Genomic DNA, 13,086 nt, shown 5'->3' on the forward strand with positions numbered 1-13,086 from the left:
CCCTCGCTCTCTCTCCGCACCGCACCGCATGCCTGGCACCGTCCCCCTCCACAGTGGGCAGCGACCCGGCGGCTCGGATCGGATTTGCACAGCCAGCACTGCAGTGTGAGAGAGTGAGCGAGCCAAGGAGGGGCAGAGAGCTGCGAGTGCGAGCGCGCCCCCCCCCAGATGTTGCGCCCGGTGCGCCCGGCCCCCCCTACACCATGCCACTGGCCTCTATTTCTCAGTATACATTGCTTTCCTCTAGTATAAATCTCTTAGACAGACCAAAGGTTAAACCTGCTGTCTCAGATTGTAATTGGAGGGGCGCCATTTTCTTGTGGTTAACTCTGTTTCATAGCACCCTGTTTTGTTTTGTTTTAGGCACTTTAGAAATAATAAATACTATGTTAAATTATGGGCTGGATCCAGATCCAGTCATACTGAGAGCAGAGGAGATTAACAGGACTAACATCAGAATGCCAAACAACAATCTGTGCCACAATCTTTTCAGTTACCTATTCTTCCACATATTGAGGTTGTGTGTGTGTGTGTGTTACAAGAATATGTGACATATGTATCTTTGCAATGCTTCCAGTCTTCTTACATCTAAGGGCAGTTTGTGCACAAATAATGATTATTTGATTTTTCAACACTTGACAACTCACAGCTGAATGTGTGAGCAGTCTCTAATGAAAAACACTGTGTTTAAGGAAATGTGTGGTGATACGACCTTTCTGACTTGAGCTGTGATTGCTCATTCATGCCTCAGTTGATTCTGTATGCATGTGTGAATCTGTATAAGATGTGAGCTTAAAGTAACAGGCAAGTAACTTATTGCACCTTGCATGTCAAGTGCTAAAAAAGAAACAAGGGGCTGATTCACATGTTCATATTCGTCACCTGGTATCTTGCACCATCACTTGATTATTTGTTACTTGATGACACTGACCAAGTCCAAATATTACATTCCCTAAAATGTTCCCACTGGCAGTGGAAAGTGAGGTGTAATGTTGTTGCCACATATGGTGTTATCTAGAGTAAACATGAGGTGTAGCATTTTCCTACAATAGCAATCCGATATGACTTTTTGGGGTGTCTTTTAATTGCATTGTGGAAACAGCTTCCATTAAACACAGGCAGTACTAATGTGGCCTTTGATTTGTGTTTCCACTCATTGTCCCATAATAAATGTGACTACTCTGCTTCAGGAGACTAAAGGTTAGTTTTCCTCCACGTCAATACTTTGACAAACATAGACAAAAGAGAGCTAGATTGTCTCTGCAGGTTTGGCTACATTGGTCACCACAAAAACTGCTCTTGAACCATATCCTATGTGAACTTAATATATTCGGGATGAATATTGGAGATGAAAAGCTAGAGTCTTAACACATGTGATATACAGTGCATTTGATACACACTGCAAATAAGCAAATATATCATATGGAGAACTCCAAACATCACAAGGGAGCCTAACTGCTTAAGGTGTCAACTCCTCCACAGAAATCATTATATCTGAGGTGATATGGAGGGTCTATCTGTAGGATGTGAACTATGAAGACTGTTTCAAACATGCCAATTGTAGCTTGTAGCTGAAGCCACTTTTCAGTCAATATGCACATTTGAATCTGCTCTAATGTGCGTAAATGTTGGCAATACAGAACCAAAAAGAAAGTATTCGATCAGAAAACTGTGTGTCCATTTTAGAAGGCATTAGTAAAATTACACACTATATACAAATACTTCTTCACAATTCAAAGTTCAAAATGCAACAGAAAAACCTAATGATTAGAAAATGGACACTGGGTTACTCTTGATATTTTAACCATTTCAATTTTTAAAACAGTAAATCCAAGTCTTCCACATGCTTTTTACATCAGGGTATGTCTGTTCCCATGCCTGATGGCTGAACGAAACAATGGGAAATAGAAGTCCTTAAAAGGGAAAGAAAAAATAGCAGAGAAAGCAGAACACAATGAATCCTATAACCCAATTGATGGAATAAATGTAGATTATCACCATGTCCATGTCAAATCGCAATCCTCTGCTATCATCCTCAAAGTCCATATAGTCCATCCTGTGAGCAGCATGTGGGAAATGCCTTCGGGTAAAGGAATCTGTGTTTTGAAAACCTGCAGGACCAGAAAAAAAAGAACAAGTTATAATTCTGTCAAAAACACAGCTAGTATAAATTCCTTTTCTTAGATACACAGAGAAAAGACAGGGGGAAACCATATGCTAATATAATAGTCCAGCTACATTTGATCCCATCTCTCCTTCATATGCCATCTTGCAGCAGTCATTCCACCTGACTGTAGAAGAGGGAATAATATGAATCAGGAAACACTCCGTAGGCTCTGCTGAGAGGTCAGTTCCAGTTCGCCCTTCTTCTCTCTCCAAATGCTTCCATTCAAGTTGCTTAGTACACAAACTTTAAGCACTTGTGCTAGATTTTGCTTATTTTCCTTTTTCCTCCCTATCTTTCTTTCCTTCTGTGTTATGCCTTTTATTTTATTTATTTGCAATATTTATATACCACTCAATAATGTCCTCTGGGGAGTTAAAAACCATAAAACAAACAAGAATCCCTAAAAATTAAATAGAATAAAAGAAGACGCCCTATATCTCCCTCACACACCATTCTCAAGCCTTCTGAGGATCCTATAATGATATCAACAAGCAGGTTGTATAACTGAGATGCTAACCCTTTCAATTGCCCCAAGGAGTGTAAACAAACGAGGTTTGGGAGCAAATTCCTTTCACTTTGGACAGTACAGCGCTCATGAAAGATCTAATTTGGGTTATCTGGAACCAACTATGCTTTACGTTACCTACTTTCTCATGCAGCATTTTCTCCAATATGGGGTGGCCCTTTCAGATAGGCTCTTTACATGATACAACCCCTTGCAACTTCCAGCCTTTGTAATGGATGTACTTACCCTTATGCCAAAATTGCTTTAAAAATGTGACCTAAAAAAAATGTGACTGCGTGTCAAACTATTACAGATCTTTATAAAGTTAGAGCATCTGTGCTTATGAGGCTATTGTGCATAGTTTGAAAAGAAAAGCCATGAGATATCAAAAACCACCTCCTAGTGACCAGTCTCTCAAAGGCTCATAATAAATCACTCTCAATTATTATTATTTTTTTAAAAATCTGACATGGTTTTGCTCTATGATATGTGATAAAAGAAGAATATGGAACAAAACTTTTGCCACTACAGCCAACTTCCGTTTGTATCCCAAAATAAGACCCTTTCCCAAGAAACACAAGTAAAATATTCACCCCAATACAAAACCAACCCATTCTCCCAGCATTTAATTAAATGAAATGGATTGGGAATAATATTTTATCAATTTTTTAATTGATAGTGCAGTCTTATTCTCAAATAATGAGATAAAAATGTATAAGGGAAAGATGGCTCAATGCCAAACCTCATGCCAGAATAACATGCACACAATAGCAGAAATTACATTCTGTATTATCAGATCAGCTTCTTCCCCAATAATTTTAATCTAATAAAGTTTAATTTTTTAAGGTTTTTAATACAGTAATAACAGAAGTATCTTAGATTAACCCCCATAAAAGCTTTTAGAGTATATTTTCAATGGCTCTGGAGTATTAACATATCCTAAACATCACTACAAAATGTGCACCTAGGTTTTATTTCCTCATTTTATGTCACAGCTTGTAAGGAATGAATCTGGAAGTGACAAGCGCTGCCATTGGTGTGAAACTATTTGATTTCCATATGTAAATCTTCTATATGTAGTCCACTCTCCAGAGGACTTTAATCAAATTGGCTACGTTTGATTATATTTTATTTATCTTCGTTCATATGGCAAATATAACACAAAATTTGCCAGGCGGCTATTTTTGCCTCAACAACTTTGAATCATCTTGTAATCATGAATCAAAACATAATCATGCAAACGTTTAGTGACATTAGTTGAACTTGTGACGTTAAGTTGCACCAGTTGAGAAGATTCAGATGAATAGATGTAATCCTTGATTTGTATCTCTGTGTGATTTACTTTAAGCAAACCTGCCTTATATTTACCCTGGATTAGACTTTATAATGTAATCATTTTTCATTCAAAAATAGAAATTTTATTACTGTAATTGTTCTTGCTGGTGAACTCCACAGTCATACATCTCATACTGCATTAGCTAAATGTCTGACCCAATTTTCCCCGCCAGAACTGTATGGGAAGCCCCCTTGACTTCGAAGAGTAAATGAAAAGCAATCATAAATCCAAAGCGTAAGTTACATGCTAGTATTAAACACCCTTCCATCAAAGGCTCTTGCAGATTCATTACTGCATGCACCAAAAGCATAAAAACGGTAAGTTTAGGCTCCTGCCTGAACTTCCTGTCACATAAATAGGAAATTCATTCTACTATATCTTAATTAATTCAGTTTTAATAGTCCACACCGAATTAAAAAAGGGGGAAGCTGCGTCTTCTCAGTACACGTGGCTATGGATGAATAGGGTGTTCTTTAGTCACCAGTTGTGTTTCTCATTTTGCTTTCCATAAAGTCTTTAAAATATTTTCTTTGTTTTTAAGAATTATTTTCCATATTCCTTTGGGAAGAAGGAAGGATCAGCCCATCCCCAGCCTGGTCTCCGGCCCAAACTCAAGCAGCACCATAAGCATATGTGTTACTAAGAACTGCAACTCAAGAGGCAGACCATCTCCCTTGCATGCAGGAGGCCCCAGGTCCAGTCCTTGGTGGCATCTCTGGGTAGGGTGGGTGAAATATACTCAGAGTCGCAAAGTGATTTCGTGCTCTTTATTCAGCTCATAGTGGTGAGGAGGAATGAATGAAAGTCCCCTCAAAGTATCTGCCTTATATACATTATTTACACAATGGGCTGCACATGATTGGCTAATTCCGGAATTCTACTGTAAGCCAATCAGGTTGTGGATTCACTTATATCTGGAGCATGATTGGGTGGTTCCTGCCAACCAATCATACTGCTGCATTGTTCTAGGACCAATCAGACTGCTGCATTCTGAATCCTATTGTTCTAGGACCAATCAGACTGCTGCCTTTTGGATCCTATTGTTCTAGGACCAATCAGACTGCTGCAGTTTGGATCCTATTCAACTCAGTACATAACAGTGGGAAAAGGTCCTTCCTGAAACACTGGAGAGCTGCTGCTCACCAGGATAGACAATACTGAGCTAGATGGACCAATGGGCTCATCATTTTTCCTTACCCAATTGGAATGAAGGGTAGTTCACCCCATTAGCCTCTGCTAACCTGCAAAACCGAATGTTGTTACCATTACTGAAGGATGTAAACATTTTTCACTCATTTTCAGCAAACAGAAAGGCACTAGGTATAAGAAAAGCATAATCTTGGTCTGCCAGACATCTAGTAGAGATTTAGTGGCAAGGGTAAAGGGTAATTTTGGAAGTCTTTTGCCTGTTTTGCAGTGATGTTAGGAAGCTTTAGCTCTTGCATACTGTATTTAGTAATATGATGCAAATGTCTGCTTGATATCCAGCTCCTTAGAACACGTTTCACGCCATTTAATTTTTTTCCTGATAACTTGAGACACACACTTAAATAGGAATACTTCTATCTAGAAAAATTCTGTTAACAAACAAAAAAGGGCTGTTTTAATCAAATGTCTTCTTTCAAATACCTTCCTTGTAGTTCTCCCTTCAACTAGTTTCTCAGTGTCTTTAAAATTTATTCCATGTAGATTTCAATGATGGGGCCCTGTGATGTTTCAGGGACAATGTGGTCTGTGTTACATTTATGCGGCTAGTAAGGCAAACTGTGGGGACGGATGCTTTTATGAAGCAAGTCTGAAGAGAGGTAGAGAATGCCCATCAGGAAACTGTCCTGTATGACAGCCACAGAACCAATGAATATATATATATATATATATATATATATATATATATATATATGAGACTAATTGTTTAAAAACACTCCCAGAGGTTTTTGCATCAGTTGTTTAAGAAACATAAAATAAATCTATAATGATTTCAGGCTAAAATCTACTTGCTTATACTGCTCTCAGAACAAAGAAGGCAAAAGTGAACTGTGTTAATTGAATAAGAGACAGTCAGTCTTTGCTCCAAGAAGCGAACTGTCTGTGATTCGATTAACAGTATGCTCTCATCTTCCTTCTTTCAGCTGTTTTCTTTACCTTGCATTGATTTTTGTGGCATTTTAGAAAGTAACCACTCTCTCCTACCCTCAAGAAAAACAACAGGCAAAAGTCCATTAGAGACATTATGTGAGATGGTGCAAAAAACAACAACAACCCATCATTTTTGTTTTATTATGAACAGAAGAATGTCAATGAGCAAAGTGATGGAAAACATACAGGTGGTGTGTGTTTGTTTGTTTTTAATCTAAGTAGCTAACCAAAGAGTAGCAGGTAAATCAAACAGAAGCTAACATTTTAGCACATTCTAAGCTGAGAGCAGTACCTGCATTTCTCACAACTCAGGAGATTTTAGCCAAGTGAGATTTATCCTTGTATGATTGTGCAGCACATTTTATATATAGATGTGAGCACTGTGTGATGCTGAAAAAAATCATGTGGAAAACAGGCACTCAAGTTTCCTTTTCGGCCTCACAGCAGGTGGCTAGCAACAGCTGTTAATGAAGATAACAAATATGGGTGAAGGTTTCTGGATTTGGAGGGAAAATGCATGAAAATTTTCTTCAAGTTAAAACTTGATTGTTAACCCCCAAACGACTGCTTGGAATGCAATTTAATTCAAAAAATAAACCATGCAGGGATGAAACACAATAAAGGCATTAAGGAACATAGGAAGGAGAGAGATAGTGGGCTTGGTGGACAAAAAGTTCCCTGACTGACCGTGGCAAGGATGGCTGCTTTAAGGTCATTTACAGAACGTCCTGGAACACTGAAATGTTCCCAACTGGCTTTTGAACCTTGCCATTTCTTATTAACATCAGATGATTTTGTCGGATCAGCCCAGCATCCTGCTCTCACAGTGGCCAACCAGAATACTGTGGGAAGTTTGTTAAAAGGACATGAGCACAACAACACCTGCAATTCCCAACAACCTCCAACCTCTAATGCCTCTAACTGTGGCAGTCAGTACAGTTCCCTTTTAAAGCCATCCAAGTTGGCAGTCATCAATGCTTCTTGAGGAAGTGAGTGCCATAGTTTAACTATGTGCTGCATGAAGAACTACTTTTTTCTATCTGTCCTGAATCTTCTAACATTCAGGCTCTACAAAATTTACTTTTTCCAAAATCAGTGGCTTCATATGAAGTGAGACTTTGGAACCTTTGTACATGGCTGGATAGAGATGATTAAGTGTCTCTCTCTCTCTCTGTGGGGATTACTACTACTACTACTACTACTACTAAAATTTCTATACCACCCTTCATCTGAGGATCACAGAGCGCTTAACATAAAAATACATAACATAAAAAGGTAAAGGTACCCCTGCCCGTACGGGCCAGTCTTGACAGACTCTAGGGTTGTGCGCCCATCTCACTCAAGAGGCCAAGGGCCAGCGCTGTCCGAAGACACTTCCGGGTCATGTGGCCAGCATGACATCACTGCTCTGGCGAGCCAGAGCCGCACACGGAAACGCCGTTTACCTTCCCGCTAGTAAGCGGTCCCTATTTATCTACTTGCACCCAGGGGTGCTTTCGAACTGCTAGGTTGGCAGGCGCTGGGACTGAACAGCGGGAGCGCACCCCTCCGCGGGGATTCGAACCGCTGACCTTTCAATCGGCAAGCCCTAGGCACTTGAGGATCTGAGGATCACAGAGCGCTTAACATAAAAATACATAACATAGTAAAAAACAAAATAATACCCCACCACAGTTTAAAAGTTTAATTGCCCAAGGCCTTGGAGAAGAGGAATGTTTTTGCCTGTAATGAAGGTGTCAGGCGAGCCTCCCTGGGGGAGAGCATTCCACAAACAGGGAGCTACCACACAAAAGGCCTGTTCTCGTGTTGCCACCCTTTGGATCTCTCATGGAAGAGGCAAGTGAAGAAGGGCCTCTGATGATGATCACAGGGTCCTGGTTGGTTCATATGAGGAGAGGCAGTCCTTGAGGTATTGTGGCTTAGGAAAAGTTTTTAAATGATGTAAAAGTCTCTGAATTTCCTCCATTGTCTCTGTGCTACTTCCTCAACCAAATTGACAGTTTTATTGTGCACATTAAGCAGAAATAAATTACTAGATGCAGGTGTCCTACATGCAGGTTTTCAGTAAGAACTGATTAATATAACTACTTTCTGTGATTTGTGCATGAAGACTTGAAGATGGTTTATATAATACAAGGAAAGTTCCCAATATTAACCTGGAAATCAGAGGTCAATGAATATTCTTCACACCCAGGCATGTTACTGCTACTGAGAGTTTAAGCAACTAACATAAAGATGTTAGGAAATATCACATTGTGGCTTGTTGCTATTTTAAATCTGTTATTTAAGTATCGAGCACATCTTGTGCTGAAATTAAACAAAATAGTTGGCTGTTTCACAGATGCGTTGACACTTTTTATCATATCATTTCAAAATAGTTTAAAGATAATTACAGAAATATTTATAGAGGGATTTGTTCTCCTGGCAATTCAACACCAATCAATTCACTTTTATGTTAAAACTGAGAGCTGAGTCTTGCATGGGCATGCACCCGTGCACAGACACTCACTATCACTTGGCCAATAACATTAAATACATTTAGGGTTAACAGGTGTTTAGAACCAGCTTCTACATAAATCAGAAAGCCTGTATAAACTGGTCTCAAAAGATAATTGTGCAACTGATCACACAAACTAACATGCACATCAACCACTGGTGTATGAGCTGCCTGTTTAATATAGTTTACCTTCACTTGAGAATAATTCTGAAACCTGTTCAGAACCCAATTAACATTTCCCAAACCTTTCTGTAAACATAGTTACTGGCATTTTTTGATACCAATACTTAGTGGCAGTTGGTTCACCTCTCCCCTCAAAGGGCCGTTACAAACCATTAGTTTAGCAATACTGTATGCACAACTTAAATCTGAAGCGTATGCTCCCTCGATCTGAATTATTCACATCTGACACCGTGTGAACATTTCTCTCAGTTCATTTTGCTGAATTTCATTTACAGATTCTGGTTCGGCTGGGCTCTTCTGGCCTTTAGCCACTGCAAAGCTGATTTGTTGGGTCAAACCAGCTTGTGTAATATTAGTCACTTGAACCATGGAGCTCTGAATCTTTGCAAAAGGAGAAACTGCCCCACTGCCATTATTCTCTGCTGGTGAAGGAGTCATATGAAACCTGACCCAGCTTCCAGTACACTGGATGAGGAGCCTGGACTGTTATGAGACTTAGCATTGGTGTTTTCTACTGCTAAGAATTGGGATCCTGACTCTGAAAATGGTACATTCAATTTAGATGGCCTAGAAGGAACCTCAACAGCTGTTCCCAAACAAGATTCAGTTTTCTTTGAAGCATTATTGCTAACATGATCCACCTCTTGCTGGGCTTCTTGAGAATTCATCTCCATTTCCGAAACACTTGTCATCTTAGTTTGAGCGTCCTGCATAAATCTGTGGCAGTAGACATCAATCAGCTTAGTGAACTCTATTACGGCATTGTCTGTGGCAGCAGTTTCCTGGGGCCCTTTTGCCTTCCAATTCAGACTTGTTAGTTTGGTCTTCATAGTGTGTCATGTGCATTTCTGAAGGAACAGGAATGCTAACATTGATGTCAGTGCTGCTTATAGACTGGGACTGATTGCCTAGCTGAGGAGCAGAGGTGATGATACCACAACTGGGCAGAACATATCTGTCCCACGGTCTCCAAGGAGTCCATGAACTGCTGGTCATCATCAGATTTGGAATTTGTAAGGTACTCATCAGAATGAATGAGTATCTGAGGAGATCTCAGTTCAGATTCTGCATTGGCTTTAGGATCTGTCATGGGATTTGTGCTGGGTCCGGGGGTAACCCGAGCACCACGTTCCAGATCCAGTCCCGAATCCAAGGGTTCCGCGAGGAGTTAGTCCGACAGGGCCAAGGCAGGACATGAGGCAGGAAAGCAGGCAAGGTCAGGCACAGGGTCTCAGGCAGGTTCTAGCAAACAGCAACGTTGCTCCCGCAACCTGGGGCGGGGTCCGACAGCCTTTTATCTTTGGCGGGGTAACGGCCGGTCCTGATCCCCCGGTGACTCACCTCCCTGTCTTGCCCAAAGGCAAGCACTCCTCCTGCAAGTACTCAGGTCTCTCCTTCTCTCAGACCTTAGTCTCTGCAGCTCGGGAGATGTCTGCAGCTCAGGAAGTGGGTTACTGGACCCAGAGGCCGCCTCAGCCTCTCCTGACCCAACTGGCAGTGGAGCAGCTGTAAGTGATTGCCCAGCTGAAGGCAATGAGGTACTAGCCACATCTGGAGCCAGGGTAGGCTTAGGCCCCTGACTCGGCCCACCTGGTGCTTGTTGCAAGGGAACCTGTGCAGACTGGGGCTCTTCAGAATCAGGCCCCAGACTAGGTTCAGATGCCGCCTGAGGCAAAGGATCCGGTGTGGACTGAGACTCCTCTGGTTCCGAGTCCAAGTCCCAGGCCATCACAGGATTCTCCATGGTTTCAAGACTATTGTCAGATTTCCAAAGATTCACTTTCAAGTTGGGCCTTAAGAAGTTGACTTTCATTTCAGGCTTTGTAAAGTTCCCCAACTATCTAAGGTTGCTCATGTTTACATTGGATTTGCCTTGCTTCACTTTCTGATTAAGAGATGAGAACTTTCTCATTAAGTAGTATTTTCCTTGGGCTAGGGATCCTCTATTTTGGGATCTAATACCAATGATGTCCTCATGGGGTTTACTGCCTTTCCTCTCCAGTTTCTTCTCAAAAATGGCTACAACTAACCCCATGGCTTGTTTTGTGATTTACACCATCTCCGAAATGCACTGAAGAGTATCTTTTCCATCCTCTTCAGGGTTGCGCATCTCCGCTCTAAGGGTATGGAAATATCCACTTGTGTCTTTGTATTTATAATGGAGCTTCATGCACAAGAACTTGGGCTCTGAAAGAGAGTTGGTTCGGGATCTATTTCTATTCTTTCCAAATCTCCAAGGCTCAGCCTTTGGTATTGATTTACTTTATCTACTTCATCCCAGTACGTTTCCGAGCACAATTCAAAGTGTTGGTGCTGACCTTTAAAGCCCTAAACGGCCTCAGACCAGTATATCTGAAGGAACGTCTCCACCCCCATCGTTCTGCCCGGACACTGAGGTCCAGCTCCGAGGGCCTTCTGGCGGTTCCCTCACTGCGAGAGGCCAAGTTACAGGGAACCAGGCAGAGGGCCTTCTCAGTAGTGGCGCCCGCCCTGTGGAACGCCCTCCCATCAGATGTCAAAGCGATAAACAACTACCTGACATTCAGAAGACATCTGAAGGCAGCCCTGTTCAGGGAAGTTTTTAATATGTGACATTTTAGTGTATTTTTCATCTTTGTTGGAAACCGCCAAGAGTGGCTGGGGGAACCCAGCCAGATGGGCGGGGTACAAATAATAATAATATATTATTATATTATTATTATCATCATCATCATCATCATCATCATCATCATCATCATCATAGGCTACATAGTATGCTGAGTTAGAAAGCCAAAGGACATTCACATCTTCATGAGTAGCATCCACCGGGCTTGGGTCACAGCCAATAAGTACCCAACCCATTTAGGGCACAGTACTCAATATATGCTGGCCTAGGGGCAAGAGGATTTGGCAGAAGCCCCTTTACCCCAGAGGAATAGCAGGAACACTGGCAGAGCAAGTCACTGGTGGAACCATTGTGCCAGCTGAAATAGGATGGGGTGGAAGAGATGTGGGAAGCACAGCAGAAAAGCAAATTTATGCTGTATCCTACAGTTCTTCAGTCCACCCCATCGATAGCACTTGTGCCACCATCGTGCCCCATACTTGTGCCTGCCACAAATAATTTGCATCTCAGTGGCTTCGACTGGTGTAGTGGTTGTGGGGGACTGAAAAATACCTGCCCATGTAAAATTTTTCTGAAGTGTTTTCACATGATGAAAACTGCAGGTAATGGACAATTTTACTTAAAATGCTACATATATGAAGTGAGCATGTAATTAATTATTTGAGCAATGCGGGTAGCTATCTTAATTACAGCAGGTCTTAAAGCTAATTGTTGATTGAGTGATTCAGAACAATGTTGTAGAAAAGCATGTTTTCACTTGTTACAGAACAAACACTTATTATAAATAACAGAATAGCCTTCTTCCCTAAGCTGTGGAACTCCTCACAGTGGTCCATCTGGCAATTCACTATACAACTTGTCCTGATGCTGAAGACGCACAGCTTTGATGCCTGAGATATCTATTTTCAGGACTCACCCTATTTTTGTGACCATAAATTGTTTTAAATGTTGTATTGTTGTAACCCCGTCTGGGGCCTTAGGGCAAAGGGCAGGTAAATAATAATACAGTAATAAGGAAAATAAACATAAAGCATTGTAAAACAACTACAAACGATAAGATAGTCGTTTGTATGTTTTATCTCTAGTTTTAATACTCTTGCTTTTTGGATACAGTGTTTTCACTGATTCCATGGAACTTAAATCTATTATTTTTCTTCAATGAAAAACTGTCTTAACAGGAAGTGTTCACAAGCTCTCTGTAGCAACATGTACTCAGGATGTTCTGAAAGTGTGGAAAGGTGAGGAAAGAAACATAATGCATTATGTTTAAAACATGGCTCACAGAGCCTTTGGGAGGAGTGACCCAAAAGGCATTAGAGATTCTATAAATATTTTAGCAATCCTAAGAGATACAATACAGGGAGAGGAATTAGAAAAAAGAGCCAGCAAGTAGTTTGCCGGCATGAAAGCAGAACCAGGGATGTACTGAGAGTTTTACTCAGTAAAATTGATTGGGCACACTCATTTGGGTGGGTGGTTTTTTTTGGACTCTCAGTGATTACTCTTTTATGTAACTCATAGCAATTCTCATAACAAGAACAGTCTTAAGCTAGCACAGCTAGTCAATACCAATAATCGGATTTGAAACTGGATGCTAATTACCAACTGATGAGAAGCAGTGATTTTAATTCATGAGAATTTTTGCTTAAACATTAAT

The 13,086-nt window shown here is 40.9% G+C and overlaps 1 protein-coding gene and 1 pseudogene across 8 annotated transcripts in view; both read right to left on the reverse strand.

The window, feature by feature from the left end:
- Positions 1-1,781: 1,781 nt before the first annotated feature.
- RNF180 (ring finger protein 180) overlaps positions 1,782-13,086 on the reverse strand; it is a 52,417-nt gene continuing 41,112 nt past the window's right edge. For all 7 annotated transcript variants that reach the window (XM_083404028.1, XM_083404026.1, XM_083404030.1 and 4 more), the window contains one exon: positions 1,782-2,111. In XM_083404028.1, the coding sequence (XP_083260154.1) occupies positions 1,915-2,111 (197 nt within the window). In that variant the 3' untranslated portion in view covers positions 1,782-1,914. The remainder of the gene's footprint in view (positions 2,112-13,086) is intronic.
- On the reverse strand, positions 7,832-11,665 carry LOC310660283 (phosphatidylinositide phosphatase SAC2-like; annotated as a pseudogene). Its single transcript has 4 exons — positions 11,609-11,665; positions 10,368-11,152; positions 9,569-9,980; positions 7,832-9,307 (listed from the first exon to the last, which is right to left on the reverse strand). The product of its transcript is annotated as a phosphatidylinositide phosphatase SAC2-like (transcript).

The sequence above is a fragment of the Podarcis tiliguerta genome (genome assembly GCF_965153285.1).
Source record: "Podarcis tiliguerta genome assembly, chromosome: 11".
NCBI classification, from domain to species: Eukaryota; Metazoa; Chordata; class Lepidosauria; order Squamata; family Lacertidae; genus Podarcis; species Podarcis tiliguerta.